The sequence below is a fragment of the Chlorocebus sabaeus genome, chromosome 24 (genome assembly GCF_047675955.1).
Source record: "Chlorocebus sabaeus isolate Y175 chromosome 24, mChlSab1.0.hap1, whole genome shotgun sequence".
In the NCBI taxonomy this organism is placed as follows: Eukaryota; Metazoa; Chordata; class Mammalia; order Primates; family Cercopithecidae; genus Chlorocebus; species Chlorocebus sabaeus.
In genome coordinates this window covers 39,376,822-39,398,604 of record NC_132927.1, presented here as the reverse complement: position 1 = coordinate 39,398,604, position 21,783 = coordinate 39,376,822, and the positions used below count along the sequence as shown (strand labels likewise).

The following is a 21,783-nucleotide window of genomic DNA, read 5'->3' as shown; positions in this document are numbered from 1 at the left end:
GCGGCCGCACGCTCCCCCAGAAGCCAAGCCCGGCGCGGGTCGCAGGGGCCATTCCGGGCGCCGGCTGTGCGCTCGGACTTCAGAGCTGGCTCTCCCGCTCCGGGGGTGGGGTAAGGGCGGTGCGGAAAGCGCCAGTGTTCACGAAGGTTTCGGGTGCCGGAGCCCGGAGGGGGGCGGTAGCAGCGTCAGGTGGCTGCTCTGTGTCCCCGCGCGCCGCCCAGCCAGTCCCTGCCCGGCTCTCAGCCTGGGCTCGGGCTGGGGCTGGGGCTGGAGCTGGAGCCTGTCCGCACCTCCGCCCCGGGAGCCGCTTCTGCGCCAGCAGCCCGGATTCCGGACCCAAGCGGGAGACGCCGAGATGTGAGCCTCCGACTGGCCACTGCTCTGTCTGGCACCCGCTTCTCCCATTCCACCGGCCCGATTGGACAGCGATCGCTTGCCTCGATCTCCGGGGAGAGGAGCAACCACCAGGCGCACAGCCCAGCAGAAGTTGGGCTGCGCTGGGCAGCCGGGAGCTAGCCGCGCGAGAGGGGTGGGCGAGGAGACCGGGAGACGAAGGCGCGGGGAAGGGCTCTGGGCCTGAGCTGAGGGGGATTGGGAGAGTGTGGGCTTGAGTTCGCTCTGGCGCTCCCCAGCAGGGGGAGAGATGCGGAGCCCCCGCCCAGGCGCCCGCCGCCGCGGTAGCAGCCTCAGCAGCAGCCTCAGCATCAGCACCGGCGGGACAGCGACAGCGGGGGCGGCGCAGGCGCACTGTGCCCCGCGGAGCCTGCAGTTCCAGAGCCCCGTGTGCGGCACCGCCACAGTCTGGGCAGCGGCGGCCGGGGGAGCGCTACTACCATGAACTGCCTTGTCCTCCTCCCCAGAGCTGCTCATCCGGGTCGGGCTGGAGATACAGTCAGGGGACCCCGTCGCCGCCGCCGCGCCCCCTCTTCTTTCGGCTCAATCTTCTCTTCCACCTTTTCCTCCTCTTCCTCCACCTTCTCTTCCTGCATCCCCCCCTCCCCCGCCGCGGATCCTGGCCGCTGCTCTCCAGACCCAGGATGCCGGGGGGCAAGAGAGGGCTGGTGGCACCGCAGAACACATTTTTGGAGAACATCGTCAGGCGCTCCAGTGGTAAGGAGAGTTGTAGTTCGGAACACCCCTGCCTCCATCCCGCCCACACGCGCCCCCCATCCTCTCCATCCCATCCCTCTTCCAAGGGGGGAGGGGGATGCAAGCAGCCTTACCTGGTGGTGTCAGTTAACAGTTGGGCTGGATTTGGGGTGGGGTGGGGTGGCAATGAGATGGTGGAGGAAAGTTAGTTGCATCCCCTTCCTACCAGACAGACTCACCCCCTCCCACCTGTCCAGAGCCCAGAACTGGAGGAAAGAAAGGGGTTGGATAGGGTGTAGGTACATCTGGAGCATAGAGTTGAGTTTTGCTTTTATCTTTCTTGTTCTTCCTTCTCCCACATTTCCCCCCAAAGTGAGAAGCAGGGACTGACCAAATTCTGAGTTAATCTCAGTGGAAAGGTTTCCCTCAAGTTGGGAATGGCTGCGGAAGTGGCTACTTAACAAGATTTAAATATCTGGAAAGGCTTTTGGCCTCATGGACATGGGGAAATGTGCTTTGTGCTGGGGAGAGTAGTTGAGGTTGAACCTAAAAAAGAGTTCAGTGCTTGAAAAATGGGAAGGCAATTACTGTGGACAAATTGGTGTTTAAAGTTTCCTCTTCCTATGTTTTTCACTGTACGTTGCTCTATATATTTCGTTCAACTTAAACATGAGAAACGTAGAAGTGAAGCAGTAACTATTGTGCTTTTAATGCAACTAGAAAAAAAAAATCAAAAAGATGCCATCCTACCTTGCTACTGATGTTAATGTTTTCTTGCCTTAATGTGTCTTTAAAATACCATCCATTTATACATTCATTTCCTACAAGATATTCTGGATGGGAATGGTTATATATTTCCACATTTTAAGACCTTATAAACTTTGCATCTTACTGAAATCTGCATTTTCTACTTGTTTTTAATTCTTTTGTATAATTTTAAACTTCATAAGTAAGATATGTTGAGTAGCTTTTAAAGTTTTTCCTTCAGAGGCTGTTATTTTGAGATCTCTTACTTGGAGAATAATGAGAAAGACATTTCTGTATATGGAGTACAGTAGAGCTTGGAACAAAGCAATGGAAATACACTGTGCAGTTCCATAGTGCCTTGTTTATTCATTCACTGAAACAATATGTATTTGGGTGCCTTATACCATGGACACTCTGTGGTTTCTGGGAATTAAAAAAAAGTAATTAATACACATCCCCTCTTCTGAAGGGCTCCCTGCCTGGTTGGAGGCACACGGAAAGACAGAGGCACACTGAAATGATAGCAAATAATTAAATGAATAATGCTTTCCCTAAATGGTAGATTAGATTATACCAATTCTTAGATTAGAAACTCTTTTAAGACGAGGCTTGCAAATATTTCCTCTGATGTTGAGACTAACTGTATTTAAGTGTCTCAAAGTATTTGCCCCAAATATCTGACTTGTTGTTTGTTTTTAATTTGAGGTTTTAAACTTTATTTCTTCATTTTGGCCAATGCCTGAAACAATACAAGTCTAAAGCAGTAGTGTTGTATTTGGGTTGGAAAAAATAGCTAATAGGGTCTGGCCTAGTATTCTTTTAAATACCTCTAATATTTTTTAGTTATATAAATTCATAATGGTAGGCAATTTTTATACTTATACATTACCTTCTTGTATTAATATTATACTAAGCCTATAATACAAGGGACTATTACTCTTCAAACAGTTGGGGGAAATGTGTGGGTTATTGGAATTAGTTAAGTATATAAGTCTTATTTCAGCTTTCTCATCCTCTTGGGTTATTTCAGCTCCACTCAATTTGGTGTATGAGAGGACTTTTCAGAGAAGGCCTTAAAAAATAAAATCTGCAGGCTTATGATTGCTCTGCTTTATAAAGAGAAAGAACGTGAGAATCCCTTGACTAAACTTTACTAATATAGCAACTTTGGTTGAAGCTTCTTATACAGACTATGAAACTATGAGATAGTTTTTGAATTTTAAAAAATTGTAGATATACTATGAAAGATTTACCATAGGTGGCTTAGAAATGTCTGTTTCTGTTGCCTCCATTTTATATCTACCACTCAAATTAATAAATATTTTATCTTTTTTACACTTCATGTTCATAATCATTTCATGGGTTAAATGTTTCTTTCCTGGATAATACCAAGTGCAAATGAAAGTTTATCTGTTTTGGCACTTAAATGCCACCTCTAATTGCCTATGGCTAACTTCGAATACCACTACGCAAAGACCCTGAACTGTTGGAAGTGTGTTAGATATTTGTAGTGAGTATATATGCAGGTGTGTGTGATAAATGCTGAAAAGTCTCAGGACCTCTTTTATAGGAAGAACCTCAGAAATTGAGAATTATGGCATTAAATTGGTCTACACATTCACGGGGGGAATTTCCCGCAGTTGTTGTAATTTCTATATGATTTGGCAGAGAAATAGAAACATTTATCCTGAGAACTTGTCTAATTGAGACAAATAGAAAATTCCCTTCAGGATTCTCACAGATGGATCAGGTTTGTCTCTTTGAAGCTTTCATTATTCACTAACTTAACAAAACTGAAAGTGAACTGTTGGCAGAGCTTTAGTAGGAAGAGAAAGAATAGAACCCAGCACTCCCAATCTATTTAACAATCGAAGAAACAGAGGCTGGCCTTGTCTTTTTTTACTGAACCCCAAGGAAAGCTCTTTCTGATACATCATTTTCTTCTCATGAAAAGTCAGATATTATAGTGAGAGTTAGCCAAACATAGAAATACATATAGAGAGACGCCCAGATAATACACAGCCACATGGATAAACACTCAGCCGGTCAGGCATCCACCCAGAAAACTGAAAAGAGGAATTTCCTACTTCTCCTATTTTGAGATTTGTCTGTAAAGTATGCCTACCACCCTACAGACACAGAGGAAGCAATCTAACTCTTTTTTTCTCTCTCTTGCACACAAGGAGCAAAATAAAAGATGTAGAAAACAAAACAAAACAAAACACACAGCAGAGAGAAAGGGGTGGGGTGGGGGAGAGAGAGAGATTATGGGACAGGAAAGGGAAATGGACACAAAGAGAAAATGTCAGACATTTATTAGTCCATGGATATCACCAATGAACTGAAATCTCAGCCAGTTACAAATTTACCAGAACACTTTTTGATGATATGAAACAAAAAAGAAGTGTGGCATATTTGAATATTACTTTTATACCTGATGATTTCTTAATAGAGTTCCAAACTCCTTAGATGCAGTTTCCCAGAATAACAGCGCTGTATTCCGTACTCCAGAGTAGCAACTGTGACCTATGTTATTATTTCATGCCTCTTGAGATTGGATTTTTATTTTTCTTATTTAGTTGACTCAGTCTGTTATAAGCCAGCATTGCAAGTTGTTACTGATGATTCAAAGTCTATAAAATAAAATAATGAGGGCCATTGAGTAGGATGGATACACACACACTTTACAGCCAAATATCAAAAGAAGCAAGGAATTCTTCTTTTTAGTTTTAAGATAGAAGATCATTTCTAGACAAAAGGAATTATAATAATTCTTAGCATGTGATTCTAGTAAATATAGAGAGTATTATTACTCTAAGAAGTTGTAAAGGTGAAAGTATAAATGCCATAGGACTGTTTAGACACATTTGTGGCTAGTACAATCAAAATAAGCCATTAGTAAGGGAAGGTTTAGAGAACTATGTGGTGAGTTCATTACCGCTGAGCAAAGTCTCCCAGAAGGACCCTGCCCCAAGGGCTTACAGACCAGATTTGTGTCTAGAATATTATTAGGATACCTTCCTTTATTTAAATTTCAATTATTTATGCAAACTGTTAATCTAAATTGGGCTCTAGGGAGCAGTAAACCTGTGGGTAGAGGTTCAGTATCTGGAAGAAAGTAACTGTTTTTAGGACTTTTAGGTTAAAATTTAGATTCGAAAGACAAAAAATAAAGACCTTCAACCTGATTTTGTCTTTGGGCAGCACGTTTTACTCATATGTTGTCTTCAATTCCTTAGCAAAGGCAGAAATGATTACTTTGAGTGACAGTGAACTAGATTGGTATTTTGAAAAATTATAACTACAAATTAATACCTTTTAACTACAAATTAATTATTTAATATTTTAAGCATTATGACAAATTGGAAGTTTATTTTAGTTTTGTGGAAAACTAGAAGTGTTTTTCTTTTTGGGGAAGAAAAGGGGTTCAGGAAAGAAGAAAACACAGAAGACAGTATTTTATGAACCACTTACCTTTCAAGAGAAGAAGCTCACTATCCTTAATTTTTCATTCTGCTTGAGGTAGCTAGGCTGCACAAGCACTTTCTTTACTCAGCTATCTCTTACTTGTAGAAAAGTCCAAAATTATTTTCATGCTGTAATTGACATTTGTACAAACTGAGTTCTTAAACCTATAAGAGAGGAAGCAGAACTAGTGATCTATAAACAAAACAAAAAAGGAATAATAACTTTTACAATTAGTCAATTTAAAAGAAATGATGGAAAACAAATGGGCTTTATTTTGGTTGTTGTTATGAAGTTATTGACACTTTTTCTTGAAAGGTTTTCTTTAATATCTAAGACACTGTTCAGGAAATATTGATAAAACCACACAGTGTTTTTGAAGCATTGGTTTACTCAGGTCTTATAATGTACCACTTTAACATTTAAAATATCAAAGAGGGTGAAATTATACTGACCGCTTCCTAAATTATATTTATACATAAGCCACAAGATTGTCCCTTGCATTAGATTCCTGCACTCTGTTATATAATAAATGCAGCACATTGCTGATAGAGGGATGCTTATTCTAAGATATTGTTATCTTCACTAGAAATTACCCTCTTGGTCTATCTTTTGCTTGATTCCAAAAGTAGGATGTGTAAGAAATCCATCTACCTAGGCACTTTGTAACTGACTTACTAAAAGGACCATATAAACATTATTTTTAATAGAAGGGAGTAGTTATGATTATTTTAATTGATAGCGACTGAGTAGATTTCCTAAAGAAGCCCTTTAGTTTAGTCAGTGTTCATCTCTTTCTTTCCTTGTCACAGCCGAGTTTCTTAGCTTGGAGGAATAATGCTTCTGCATTCTCCAGAGTGTAGCCTAGGAAAAGGTTGTACTGTTCACCAAAGTACTGTAGTTAGTATTTACCACAAGAGGTCACTCTGGGTTCTGTCACAGGTGAACCAAGTAGTTAATATTTTTCTCTTTTTCTGTTCCCTCCTCCCTCTTCACCCACCTTGCTCGTTCCCCCCCAAATTTGACTGGGAGGGAGTCAATGTAGTTAGTTGGTGCTCTTGGAAGAAAATATCTAAAATAAAAGACATGCAGGAAAGTTAAATGAAAAAAGGTATTTATTATATTAATTATTAGAATTTATTTTAGTTGATAGTGATCAATTTTTTATAACTACACAAATGTGATATTGATAAAAATTGTTTCTGTAAAGAAATGGATTTAAATACATTGCAGACTAATAGAGGATTTTCTTTAGCAGATAAAATTTTATTGTAATACACAATTTCAGCATTTTATATATATAGTATATGAAATATAAAGTCTTACAGAAAAATGACCTGTATATAATGCTTCATACTGAGAAGATTACATATTTCCCACTTCAACAGAATTTTTCTCTATGAGACATCTTTATATAATTTATATTGAATTGGTGAAATAGAATCAGTTCATAACAGTGCTTTAATTTTATCAAAAGATAGTTTACAGATTTATAGTTACTTCCTCAGGATGTTATGTAATCTTAGTATTTTATTTTTACCTAAATTTTAAAAATTAAATACAAAGCTAAATTATTTAAAATTATTAAATAATATTTTCAAAGTTCTTCAAATTATTAAACTTCAAAAGACAGGATTGGGGATAGACTGTTTTAAGAGATTTTGTTTCCTCTTAGTAAATCTGAATTTTGGTTTAAGGCAATTCTTTTTTCTTTTTAGTAGGGTTAGAAACCATATATCGAGACATACTTTGAAATGTTCCATACAAAATTGGTTTTAATGGGAAAAATTGAAATGTGCCTTAAAATACTTTTATAAATACAAGAGATGTGTTGTGAATCAGATAAACATGAATAACATCACAACCCAAAACCAGCAGCAATTATTGTTGTGGAAATTGAGGTCAAAGAAAGTAGTGTTGATGTATTCTAGACAATGGACATTTATGAAACAAGTTCCTTTACCAATAGCAAAGCAGAATTAAAAAGAAATCCTCAGCATTTTTCACTAAATAGTCTAGTTTAATAATACATGACATGAGTCCTTTTCATCATTTAAAGATAATTAAAAAGAATCATTTAAATATTCCTATTTTATATAATATAGTAGCTAATATATTAGAAGGACTGAATCTTGAAATATATTTGATCAAATGGAGGCAGTAATAACTATTGTCACATAAATCAGTGTGTATTTTAGGCATCATTTTAGTATTTGGTTATATGTGGATACTATTACCTAGTAAAGAGACTTATTTATATACATTCTAGATAGTAGTTTTGTGATATATTAAGTTGCCAAAGGGAAAAAGAGAAAAATTAATGAGCACAGTAATTTAGAAAGAAAGTGTGGTTAGAAAGCTATTTGAAATTTTACCAACAATAGATTTATCTCTCTCTTTGGGTCTGGTCCCATTACAGAAATATAACTATTAAGTACAAAGTCATGTGGACTTCAAAAGATACACAATTTGAGATCTAAGCTTATGTGCAAAATCATAACAGTTTGTAGATGTAAGGACACATAATTGGGAAGTCATGAAAATTTTGATATGTGAACTAAGCTCCTTGAGGATATGGGTCATATCTTAAAAAGACGTTTATGTCCTCTACTGTGCAGAGCACATAGGAGTAAGTATTCGTTGAATAAATGCTTTTTTGATTTTTGTCTCCTAAAGTAACAAAGACCGTAATTAATTCTTTCCCCAAGCCAATGCTGATTAAATCTATTAAGTGAGCTTGAATAAGTAATTACATAGTTTAAACTATTTAGTTAATCAATGCATATATCTGAAAACAGAAACCACACTGCACAGAGCAAATCAGATGGTACTTCTGAGAGGATGAGAAAGGAATATAAAACGGATCCCGTGTTCATTTCCTATTCCAAATTGAGGTACGACTGAAATATTTTCTACCATATTTGTTTTAATCATCAAGAGCTTGAAAGCTGGACTATTTTATACCAGAAAGAACTGCTTAAAAATTTGTAGATTCTAACTAAATTATTTTAACAACTTTGCAGTTAGGAGTTATTGATGGTGAGTTTTATCCCTGGGAATCAATCCTTACCTGCTTAAGTACCTTCTGAGTGAGTTTTGCCTTGGGGAGCAGCTTACAGCCCTGTGCAGTATCCAGCAGAAGAGGAAAATGAGTTTTAGATTTTTAGAGACTGCAGGATCAGCCTCAGGTTGCCATATTTAACTGAAAATTGAACAACTCACTTAGATTGAGGGGAAAAGTTAACTTTTGTCCTGATCTTTTCTGTAAACCCTTTTTGATCTGCTGGCATTTATTTTTATTTTTTAAATTTGGGGGCAAATTATAGAACAATGAGTTTATTTTTATATATTTACAGCATTGAAAAAACAGAGGAGTTCCTCAGTGGGGGTTAAAGAGTCTCAGAATAAAGGCTCTGAAATACAATGCTGATCCTTTTGCTTGGCTCTCATGCCCTTTCTAGTTAATTATCCATTAATGCAACAAAATTTTATTGAGTACCTACTATGTGCTAGGCAGGGATCTAGCACTAGGGATTCATAATGAACACAATGACAAAAACAATGTTTCTCCTGTTTTTCTGTGGAGGGCAGGAGCATATTTATTGCGTTCTAGAGGCCTGCATTAGAGTCCTGGCTCTGATACTTACTAGCTCGGTGACTTAACTTCCCTGTACCTAGTTTTCTTATCTATAAAATACAAGTAATAATAGTACCTAGTTTATGGAGTTAGAGTGAAGGTTAAGTTAGGCAATACACGTAAGTACGGAGAACGGTGCCTGGCACATAATAAGCATTCTATCATGCCATTAGTTATTATTATCATTTAGTTGTTTAAATATTTGAATGCACTATCTTTAGTTGATGTTTTTAATTCTTAGTCACCATTTCCTTCTGCACCTCTTTTCAACTAATTTCTGTCTACTCCATAATGCTGAAAATTCCTAGAAAATTACAAGTGAACATTCTTATAAATATTAAGAACTTTTCTTGGTTCATATTTTTTTTTACTTTGCAGGGTTTGAAACTATACTCCCCTATCCTCTCCACCATTCATCTTATAGCTGTCATGAGCTTACACGCCCTGCTGCCCTTTCTACTGGCTTCCCTTTTTGTTCCTCTCCTCCTCCCTACTCCCCTTTTCCTTCCTAAAGAATGAGTTGAGTAGTCACACAAGTTCTCCCTTCAACTTTCTTTCTTGCATCTCCATCCTACTGTTCAGGGCAAGTTTGTCTTCTGCCATAATTTAAACTTTATCTTCTCTGTGCCCCAGGTCTGTGTTTCCAAAGGTATACAGGATTTCTCTTCTTGTACTACTCAAAAGTCATCTAAAACTCAGTGTGGGTAGAATAGAATTTATTTGCTTTTGGCCCCAGATTGACTTTTTTTTTTTTTTTTTTTTTTGTATCTCCCCATTTCTATTCAAAGTGTCTTGAGTATTTTTGTTTTTTACTCTAGAAGTGTTAGGGTCATCTTTGACTTTCCATTCAGTATAACATTAGTCTTACTTTCCAACTAGATTATCAATCCTTAGCTTTCTTTTGTATCTCCTGTAAGTGCTGGTGCAGAGTAAGTTAATTCATGCCCATTTACTACACTGACTCATCTTAAGGCATGGAGCATGTCCATAACTGACATCATATGCAGCCAGGGTCTCTAACTGTGATGGAACAAAGAAAGAATTACAGGTCAGAAGGAAAGAGTTGCCTCATTAACTGAGCTCAGAAACAAGAGGTCTCCAGGAGGGAGGAATGAAATGCGTGATATATTCTCCTTGCTCATTCCTAAAGCAACTTCTGTCTCTACTAGAGCAACCATTATCAAGGTAACTGGTAATCTTCCTGGAACTCTATGAGGGCATTTCCGAGGCTCACAGAGCAGTGCTCTCCACTGTGCTCTCAGGTACAGTGCTAGGATGGAAAGAGCAAAGGTGTTGAGTTCTTGACAACACAGCCTCCTGTCTAGCCCTTACTTCTGGTGACACACTGAGGTGCTCCAGAATTAGGACACCCACCTTTCAGGGTTGCTGAGAAGATGTGGTGAAGCCACAGATGCAGTGGATCTTCCACTGCCTCATCTCAGTGAGGACTTACTACCTATTCACTTTTTAATGTTTTCTTTAGACAAGGTAAGGTAGGGGAGTTTTTTTTTTTTTTTTTTTTTTTTTTTTTTAACCTGAAGAAAGCAAGAAATTAAGTAGTCGAGAATTTCCCGGCAGAAACTGGTGGATCTGAGCTTAAAAGCTTTTGAGTTCAGTTTACTAAGGGCTTACTTTGGAGAGAATACCAAAACCAAGCAAACAAACCGCACCCCCCCCCCCGCCCCCGTGCATCCCCGCTCCAAACAAAAACCGACTGCCCAGAGCAAAAGAGGTATCAGTTCTGTTTACTTCAATACCTGGTAATTCTTGGACAAACTGAGAAATAAAGCAGAAACATCAGCCTCTTCTTATAACCAGCCTAGTGAAATCCAGCCAAAGGAGAGAGATGAATTGAATTTGTAGCTCTGTATCTTTTTCTTGAACAATTAGCTCCATTGCATAGAGAGTAGAAATTAAAAACATATAAGAGAAAGCTTTAGAAAATTAATTGGATTGTGAATGCATTCAGAAAAGCCTCCTCTGTTTTTCTATCACGTGTGCAAGTTGGACCAGCTTTTTAACTGAGGTTTTTCATCATTTATCTTGCCATTAGTGTTTAATTGCCATTAAAATGTAACTTCAAAGAAAATATGTAATCTTCTCAGAAAAGATGCAGTCCATTTGCAAAAATCTTTATTTGTAGTATTTAAAATGATGCTTAAACATTAAATATATACTTTTGTTCCTCTTATAAATATATCTTGACTGATTTAGCTTTTATTCCCCAAGATTATGTAACTAGCATAAGTCTTATGGCTTCAGGTATTTTAAGAAACTTCATTGCAATAAAATTTAGTAAAATGTTATCATTATATCAGGGTGAAAGTTTTCTGTTGTATTATGAGGCTATACATCAAATAGGCCCTTATTGCAATTATATTTTGCTTCTAATGATTCTGACCAGTTTACATTTTAGAAAGTCATTTTTTCATGAACAAAACACCAGCTATTAAAAGTAGAAACGTTGAATTGTTAAACATTTTGTGGAGAAATCTTTTTTAATAACAAAGTTGCTATTATTCCTACCACTGGAATTTCAGAAATATATGTTAAAGTGTCTCATGCATTTTGAACCACTTTGGCTGGATGAAAAAATGAAGTTAATGCCATCAAAGAAACACAGAAACTTAAAAATGTACCTTTGATCGTGAAGGAGATAGAAAGTGGAAGCATATTTTTATCTTTGATGACAGCTGAACAAGTTTGAATAAATTAACAGACATTTTTGCATATTTTAAACTCCTACAGTGATGGTCTGCTTAATGTTGCCAATATTATTGGGTAATAATTAGTGTCATTGTGGAAGGTACAAAGTATGTCTGCACATTTGCTATATTGCTAGAGGATTGTTGTAGGATACAGTAAGATACAGGTGTATTTTGTAAGGACATGAAGGACACCAGCCTTAGATTCTGTCATTGACATAGAAATGGGCAGTGCACATACCACAAATCAACATTGTGGATGTGGGCATGACATATAAATTATGTTTTTGTTTAGCCATCTGTACCAATATTTTGTTTAACCCAAATACAATTGCTATATATGCTTCAGATTTTTCCACTATTACTGTTCTATGAAACTTAAATAGATCTATAGATATCATTCATCCAGAAGACACATTTAAAAAATAATACAGGCTGGGTGCGGTGGCTCATGCCTGTAATCCCAGTACTTTGGAAGGCTGAGGCGGGCGGATCACGAGGTCAGGAGATCGAGACTATCCTGACCAACATAGTGAAAACTCGTCTCTATTAAAATACAAAAAATTAGCTGGGTGTGGTGGTGCGCGCCTGTAGTCCCAGCTACTCGGGAGACTGAGGCAGGGGAATCACTTGAACCCAGGAGGCAGAGATTGCAGTGAGCCAAGATCACACCACTGTACTCCAGCCTGGCGACAGAGCAAGACTCCGTCTCAAAGCAACAAACAAACAAAAAAATACAGACCGTATGATTTAAATTTACAAGTTTCCAGATGCCATTCAAAGTGCGGGAATATCTGCTTTCTGTTTAGTAACACCCGCCCCCCATCTTTTTTTGTTTTTTTTTTTTTTTAAACTTATTGCCTATTCCTTGAAAAAAAAAAAATACCAACCATGGTCCTTATCTACATTCTTGACAATATCTAAGCATTGCTTTATAACTATTTATTGACTGACTATATGACTTTAAATAGGAATCAGAAATTTTTATTTGATATAGTCATAAAACATTTGTAGGTGTACAGCAGTGAACAAATAGACGTGGTCCTTGACCTCATGGAACTCAGAGTCTGGTAGGGTAGGCAGGCATTCACCAAGCCCACATCAAATATATAATTACAAATTGTCATAAGCATTTTGGATGAAAAGGGAAGGGTGTGATGATCATGTGCAACAGGATCTAATTCCAATTGGGAGAACTTTCTAAGGAAGTAGTGTTAAATTGATACCTAAAGTGAGACGTAACAAGAGGATAAGTGGGAAGAAGAATATTTCAGGCAAAGAGAAAGCATGGAGAAAAAGAAAATAAATGGTTAAGTTTGTGAAGCTTACAGACTAGCGCAGCTGGATTGCCTTGGGTGAAACCAGAAGAAAGACAGGAGATAAGGGTGAGTGACAGGGGCCTGACTATTCAGGGGAAAGATTTTGTGTTTTATTTCTAGTGCAGTGGAAAAACCTGATGGTCCCAAAAGCTACTTCTGTAAGAGTTGAGGGGAGGAGGAACAAGATGGGAGACCAGTTAGGTCTGGTCTCTGTGCAATAGTCCAGACAAGATATGATGGTGGTGTGGCCTGGCATGGTAGTAATGGAGATGGAGAGAAATGGATGCATCAGATATGTTTTGTTGGTAGAATTATTAGGATCTAGTAATGGATTGGACGACATGGATGAGGTGTGAAGGATGACTCCCAAGGTTTTGGCCCAAGCATCTGCGTGCAGATGGAGGTAGGGAAGATATCCTTGAGATGGGAAAAACTGGAAGAAGGCCATGCTTGGAATGAAACTCTAAAGACCATCTGCACCATCGCTGTCATCTAGCTCCCTTTTCATTCCCTCAAAGAAAAGAAGAATGCAGCCAAAGACAGCTTAGCTCAATATAAGTGTGTACAGAGGTGATTTCTGCATTCTACTTGCAGAGTTCAGAAAGGAGCCAGGTAATTAGCTTGGACAGTCTGGTCATTCTTGTGGATTAGAAACATGTATTTTCAGATTTTGATAAGAAACTGACTTGGATAAGAAACTAAACTTTTGAATAAAACCCAAACCCCAAACCAAACCTAACTTTATAATAAATATTTGACAGTAAGCATTGTTGAGAAGGCCTCTGCAACCAACTCCTTTTAGAAAAAGTTAGTGATTGCTACATGGTTTTTATTGGGTCACTTTTGCTTCAGATTTTCCTTCTTAGGCATCGATTTTTGGAATGTGTGTTCTTAGAATGGGAGCACTGTGAAGGGTGGGGTGATAACTAGAGCTGCGACTGCCTGCACTGATTCTTCCTCACTGAAGCCCCAGTGATCCGGAAGAGCAGCTTGAAATAGCCCTCATCTGGGTTTCTAGTCTTGCCTGTACTTCGCTTCTGTTGGAGGAGCTCTGTGTCCCAGGGTTTGAGGGCTTGGAGAGCGAGAGCCATGGTTTCCGGGTGGTGTGCTTCTCCAAAGTTAGAACTACAAGAAAACAGAGGGAAAATGCAGCTGACTCTTCATACACCGCTCTGGATCTTGGCAAATCTATAAATTAGTGAAAGTTTTTTTTGTGTGTGTGTGTGAAGTCCTTTTCCTTCTCGACTCCACTCCATTTTCTTTCTTCCTCAGTACTCTAAAATGTGTTTGTGTGTCTTACTATCATTTCTTAAAATACTTAAAAACTGCTAGTTCTCTGAAATACTTCTCTCTGGGGGTAATTTGCATAAAAAAGGTAAAAAGGAGAGGGAGCCAGAGGCTTAACCCCCTAAAAAGGTGTTCCACCCTTTTTTCTACATGTCTTAAAAACTGTATATATTTAAGGCCTATAACATTGTTTTATATACATATAAATAGTGAAATGATTACACAGTCCAGCAAATTAACCCATTCATCATCTTCCATAGGTACCCTTTTGTCTGTGTGTGGTAGGAGCTAAAATCTCTCTTAGCCAATTTCAGCGTACAATACAATATTATTAAGTACAATGTTAGTAACTGTAGTCCTCATGTTGTGCATTAGATCCCTAGACTTATTTATCCTATGTAACTCCCAGCTTGTATCCTTTGATTTCTCCCATTTCCTTCCCCTCCACACTACCATTGTTAATGTACATGAGATTTCTGGATCTGAGAAGGATATGATTTCCATAAAAACAAACAAAAACCAATCTAATCATATTGGAGCAGCTCAGAGGAAAACATATTTTTTTCTCCTAGAATTGCTGTAGAAAGGGAGGAAACATCCCACATGCTCTTATATTGCCTTTATTGACTGAATATAACCTTCCTTTGTCCAGAATTTTTTATCAGCCAGGATTGTTGATCCCATGATTTGTATATGATCTCCTTTAGGAATTAATATGTAGTAGTATTAACCTAACTGTAGTTATTTTCCTATTTTCCGAATAAATTGCTCTATAAAGAGGAAGTGCCTCCTTATGTTAAAACAAAATGAAACAAAAGCTTAGACAGCAGTTCAGAAATATAGTCTGATAGAATAGAAAGTCTTAGGGAGACCTGATTCTGTCTTTTTCCCCTACTAGATACTCTTTTCCTATATTGTACGAGTCCTTTAACTTTCCTGGTCTTTTTTCCCCATCCATAAAAGAAAGGAAAAGCAGAAGATGGGTGCATTCTGGGGTCACCTGAGGATCTTGTTAAAATGCAGGTCTGACTCAGAAGGTCTGGGGTGGGTCCCAGGTTCTACATTGCCAATAAACTCCCAGGTGATGCTGGTCCATACTTTGAGTAGCAAGGCACTGGATCAAAGTGTGCCAGACTTGGCTGAGCATATGAGATTTACCTCTATGCCTGCATTTTTGTATTCACCTGTGAGGGAGTCAATTCAGAGCATCTGCATTAGAATTTAGCAATCTCTATTTTTGACATTCGTGACGAGATTCTATTGCAGCTGCCAGCATTTAGGAATTATTGCACTAGATTAGTGCTTCTCCACCCTGGCTGCACATTGAAAGAACCTGAAAGATTTAACAATAAATATTGATGCCTGGGTTCCACTCAAGACCAATTAAAACAGAATCTTTGGGGTGTGGGGACTGGGATAAATAACTCCTAGGTGGCCCCCTCCAATCTCCCTCAACTTTCACTCCACTCAACTGTGCAGTCAAGACTGGTAATAATCCCTAGGGGGCCGTTTGGAATTAAGGGTCTTTGATTCGTTTTTAACTTTCTAACCCTTGAAGAAAAAGTGCTTGTTTTATTTTAGGTTCACCTCTGATAGGATACTGCATAGTCTTGAATGAATATCATGAGTTGTTTTCAAGTCTGTATTCAAGTTGTTTTCAAGTCTTAGCCCCTTGTAGATGCATTCCAGAATCTGCTGACGTGTGAAATTACAGCTTCTGAAATTCTGGCCTCCTGGTGAGGATAATGCCGTGATTCTTAGGCAACTCATACAGGACCATATTGTGTGTTTGATCCCTTTGGAGTTGAAATGTTTGTAAACATCTTTAAGGACGGAAACAATCTGGATCTCAAGGAAAGTTCCATTTTCCAGAATTCATGGCTCAAGGTTCTTTAAGAGCTGTGAGGACAAACCAGAACTGGTTTCCCTGTCAAGATTGGTCGATAAGAATGGGTGATGGTCACTGAGATTCTGGGCAATTTCTTTAAAGGCATCGTGTTTCCAAAACCTCCAGACCCTCTCACTTTCTAGATTTGTAACTCATTTGCTTTGCAAAGAAGTTATTCCTCTGTAATCAGATTTCTTTTCGCCAACATGTTTTAAAGCTAAAGGAAATTAAAATTTTCCCGGGAACAATTATAATTCATTTGCTATTCTGTTCTTAATATTTATTAATAATATATTTTTCATTTGTTGAAATAAGAATTTTCATGACTACAGGGAAATGCAACAGTTATTTGAATATTTCGTATACATAGAGAGTGTTTCAGTGAACAAATAGAGAACTTTCAAAAAGAAGCCTCTGGATAGTTAATATTCAGCAATTTCTATCTAATTTAGCCTTGATTAAAAAAATCTGTCTCCCTCTCTCCTTATTTCTCCTTTTTCTCAAGTATTTTATTCTGTAGTTTAGTTCTCAGTGATAAATATAATTTTATAGGTTTCGGTTTGCAGGGTCAACATTTATCAGTTTATTTTTTCTAGGTTCTTCACTTACATGCATACATATATCCCCTGCCACACACACACCAAGATACTTCTGCATATACGACTCAGTAACATAATCTTGCACCTGATAATAATAGCTTATAAATGCTTTTTGCTTTAATAGTTTATAAAGACTGCTTACTTCGTTTAGTTTCCATAACTACCCAGAATGGTGGGCATTACTGTCACCAGTTTGTATATCAGGCACCCAGTAGCCTAATTAAAACTCTCCAGCTTTTTCACAGAAACTTACTTGATGGTATGGAGAAGGGATCCAAGTTCTGGGAGAATATTTGGGTCAGGGTTCCTTATGGTATATTGATTGTTATGAATGTTTACCACTTGATAACATCTCATATAAAGTAGACTTAGCACCACGTCTACTTTACTCAACTATGGTTTTATAAAACATTCAGAAATGGTAAAAGCAGTTTTCATGTTTGTCTTCCATAAACTCAGAGTGCATATAGTTAAAATGCAATTATTAAAGCCTCGAGGTAAAGTCTGGTGAGCACAGTCCAATTACTTAACTCTTTGATGGTTTCAGTTACTGAACTTAAACTTCAAGCATAAAGATGAATGGAGAGCATATTTCCTAGACTACCTTTTTAAAAATTTTAAGTTGGTTTGAAAAACACTCTTAGTTGTTAGGTCTGATTGACTATGTGAGCAAATACTTTAGGGTATATCTAGCAAATACTTGAATTGTCCATATTCTATATTATTGGTTAAAATGTAGATATTTTGAAAAATGGGATTGAAGAGAAAAGCAAAGTCTTAATTATCTACTTTTGATTCTGACTTCTGTGTTTTTCCCCTAAACAATTCTGCTTCCAGTTTAACAGGAAGAGTTAGTTCTCCCTGCAGTGAGTTGCTTTAGGACTTTTCCTTCATTCCTAGTCTTCCTACTTTTCCATCTAAAGCAAAAAAAGAGACGTAATTTCCTAGACTACTTAGGAAGAGTTTAAATTTGCAATTATTTCAGCCAAGAATTAGAATTTAAGGAACATGTGTTCTAGCTGCAACTTCTGACCTTGGGAATCTAGGCTTTGTGAGTCTGTGACTTATTGCCTGATGAGTGATCAGTAAAAGAGGAAATAAAGTTTTCCTGATTAGGGATAACATGTACAACATCAGGCCCAATACCTAGCATAGAGTAGGGGCTACACTAATGGTTGCTTTTGTTATTAATTTTGTTACTACACAGAGTTACTCAAGTGTAAGTGGAATAATATATTAACAAATGGGTAGTGATAGCTGGATGCTGCTGAGCTGGAGTCTGAATGTTCCCATTGCAGAGCTATTGAAAATGGTATCATGGGGGCAGGGTAATTTTTTAATGGCAGAGTTAATATGAAATAGTTAGAATGATCTGAATCCTAACACATGTCTTGAAAACTAGTCTGTTTATAAGAGAGAGAGAGGTTTGTAAAGCCTTTGCAGGGTTGTTTAAATCATGTTTTTAAAATTGTAAGGTACACTCCTTCATTGGGTTATGGAATTGATTTAACAGGTGTTGATTAATGCACCCAAAATTGAAATAGGTTAGAAATTGTAGAGTGCATCTCATGTAGTGAGTAAATGTAGTCTGAGAAATTTTTTCAATTGTGTATTGTGTATGTACCTGTCTGCACGTATGTATATACACTTGAGTCATTATGTAAAAATTATTTCTGGCCACACGCAGTGGTTCACGCCTGTAATCCCAGCATTTTGGGAGACCGAGGCGGGCGGACTATGAGGTCAGGAGATCGAGACCATCCTGGCTAACATGATGAAACCCCGTCTCCACTAAAAAAATACAAAAAAATTAGCTGGGCATGGTGGCAGGCGCCTGTAGTCCCAGTTACTCGGGAGGCTGAGGCAGGAGAATGGCATGAATCCGGGAGGGGGAGCTTGCAGTGAGCCAAGATCGCTTCACTGTGCTCTAGCCTGGGCGATAGGGCGAGACTCCGTCTCAAAAAAAAAAAAAAAAAAGAAAAAAAAAATTTCTTACTATGAGCTTTAATAAAAAAAAACTTTTAAAAACACTATTTGTTAGATCAACAGACCCTTTAATGTTTACAGTCTTTCTTTTTTAAGCCTGTGGGATCCTTTTTCCTAGAATACTAGCAATTCCTTCAACCAATAAATAGTAAGTATATTGCAATGCTTTTCTTAAATTGTTTTAAAAAATCAACAAGTAAAAATTGAATATGTTTATAGTATACAATAAGACTGCCTTTCTCTTCAGTATGATTTTTCAAAATATCTACATTTTAATCAATAATGTAGAATATGGACAATTCAAGTATTTGCCAGGTATACCTAAAGTATTTGCTCACGTAGTCAATCAGACCTAACAAGTCAGAGTTTTTTTTTTTTTTTTTCCTCAAACTAACTTGAAGTTTTTAAAAACATAGTCTAGGAAACATAATGCTTTGATATATGTCTACATTGTGGAATGGCTAAGTCAAGCTATGTCATATGTTCATTACCTCACTTGTCACTTCTTTTTTTTTTTTTTTTGCAGTGAGAACACTTAAAGTCTCCCTTAGAGATTTTCAAATATGCAATATATTGCTATCAACTGTAGTTAACCTGATATATAGTAGATCACTCAAACTTATTCTTTCTGTCCAACTGAAATTTTGTGACCTTTGGCCAACATCTCCCCAGTGTCCCCACCCTTCAGCCTTTAGTAGCCACCATTTTTCTCTGTTTCTATGAGTTTGACTTTTACATTGGACATGTAAGTAAGATCATATGGTGTTTGTCTTTCTATGTCTGACTTATTTCGCTTAAAATAATGTCCTCCGGGTTCATCCATGTTGTCACAAATGACAATACTTTTTTTTTTTTTTACAAAGGCTGTATAATATTCCATTAGGCATATATACCACATTTTCTTTATTAAATCATCTGTTGATTGGTACTTTGGTTGATTCCATATCTTGGCTACTGTAAATAGTGGGGCAATAAACATGAGCATGCAGATAGTCCTTTGACATACCGATTTAATTTCCTTTGGCTATATACCCAGTTGTGGAATTGCTGGATCGTCTGGTGGTTCTATTTTTAATTTTTTGAGGAACCTCCATTCTGTTTTCTATAATGGTTGTACTAACTTATATTCCCACCAACAGTGTATAAGAGTTCCTGTTTCTTGGCATCTTGGTCAGTTGTTATCTTTTGCCTTTTTGATAATAGCCATTACAGGAGGTATAAGGTAACATCTTATTGTGGTTTTAATTTGCATTTCCCTGATGATTAGTGATGTTAAGCTTTCTTTCATGTAACTGTTATTTCTTTTTTTTTTTTTTTTTTTTTTTTTTTTTCTTTTTTTTTTGAGACGGAGTCTCGCTCTGTCGCCCAGGCTGGAGTGCAGTGGCGCAATCTCGGCTCACTGCAAGCTCCGCCATTCTCCTACCTCAGCCTCCCGAGTAGCTGGGACTACAGGCGCCCGCCACTGCGCCCGGCTAATTTTTTTCTATTTTTTAGTAGAGACGGGGTTTCACCATGGTCTCGATCTCCTGACCTTGTAATCCGCCCGCCTCGGCCTCCCAAAGTGCTGGGATTACAGGCGTGAGCCACCGCGCCCGGCCTATTTCTTTTTATATTGTCTCTTGAGGAATGTCTATTCATGTCCTTTGCCCATGTTTTAATCTGGTTATTTGTTTTCTTACTATCAAGTTGTTTGAGTTTCTTATATATTTTGCATATTAACCCCTTATGTATTTGGTTTGTAGATATATTTTATTACTCTATAGGTTGTCTCTTCACTCTGTTGATTGTTTCCTTAGTTGTACAGCTTTTTAGTTTGATGTAATTTCATTTGTTAATTTCGCTTTAGTTACCTGTGCTATTGAAGTCATAGCCAAAAAATCTTTGCCCAGACCAATGTCCTGCAGCTTTCCTTCTATGTTTTCTTCTAGCAGTTTTATAGTTTCAGGTTTGATGTTGAAGTCTTCAATCCATTTTGAGTTAATTTGAATATATGGTGTGAGATAAGTATCTAATTTTGTTCTTCTGATGTGGGATATCCAGTTTTACCAACATCTTTTATTGAAGAGATTGCCCTTTCCTCATTGTATATTTTTGGTATCTTTGCTGAAAATCAATGGATTATAAATGTGTGGTTTTATTTCCGGGCTCTCTATTATGTTTTAATTGTCTATGTGTCTATTTTTATGCCAGTACTATGCTGCTTTTATACTATAGCTTTGTAATATATTTTGATATCTGGTAGTATGATGACTCTCTGGCTTTGTTCTTTTTGTTCAAAATTGCTTTGGCTCTTGGGGTCTTTTGTGATTCCAGATAAACTTTAGGATTTTTTTTTTCTACTTCTGTGAAACATGTCTTTGGGGTTTTGATTGGAATTACATTAAATCTGTGGATTGCTTTGGGTTGTATGAACTTTTTAACAATATTAATTCTTCCAGTCCATGAACACAGGATATATTTCCATTTGTTTGTGTCTTCAGTTTCTTTTATCAATGTTTTACAGTTTCCAGTGTATAGATCTTTCACCTTCTTAGTTAAATTTATTCCTAAGTACTGTTTATTTTATTTTATTTTTTGGTTACTCTTGTAAATGGTATTGTTTTCTTGACTGCTTTTTCGGATAGTTTGTTGTTATAGAAATGCTTTTCATGTGTTGATTTCATATCCTACAACTTTACTGAACTTGTTTATTAGTTCTAACAGATTTTTCGTTGTCTTTGTTTTTTTCTACATATAAGATCATATTGTCTGCAAATAGAGACAATTTAACCTCTTTATTTCCTATTTGGAAGGCTTTATTTCCTTTCTCTTTCTAGTTGCTCTGGCTAGGACTTCAGCTAGAAATTGAGTAGAAGTGGTAAGAATGGGATCCTTGTCTTGTTCCTGATTTTAGAGGAAAAACTTTCAACTTTGTACCATTGAACATGATGTTAGAGCTTATTATGGCCTTTATTATGTTGAGGTACGTACCTTCTGTACCTAATATGTTGATAGCTTTTAATCATGAAACAATGTGGAATTTTTCAAATGCCTTTTCTGAATCTATTGAATTGATATTATG

The 21,783-nt window shown here is 37.5% G+C and overlaps 1 protein-coding gene across 1 annotated transcript in view; it reads left to right on the top strand.

The window, feature by feature from the left end:
- Positions 1–264: 264 nt before the first annotated feature.
- Positions 265–21,783, top strand: part of KCNH5 (potassium voltage-gated channel subfamily H member 5) — a 336,051-nt gene continuing 314,532 nt past the window's right edge. Inside the window, exon 1 of the mRNA XM_007986913.3 lies at positions 265–1,110. Coding sequence (XP_007985104.1) covers positions 1,038–1,110 — 73 coding nt within the window. The 5' untranslated portion in view covers positions 265–1,037. The remainder of the gene's footprint in view (positions 1,111–21,783) is intronic.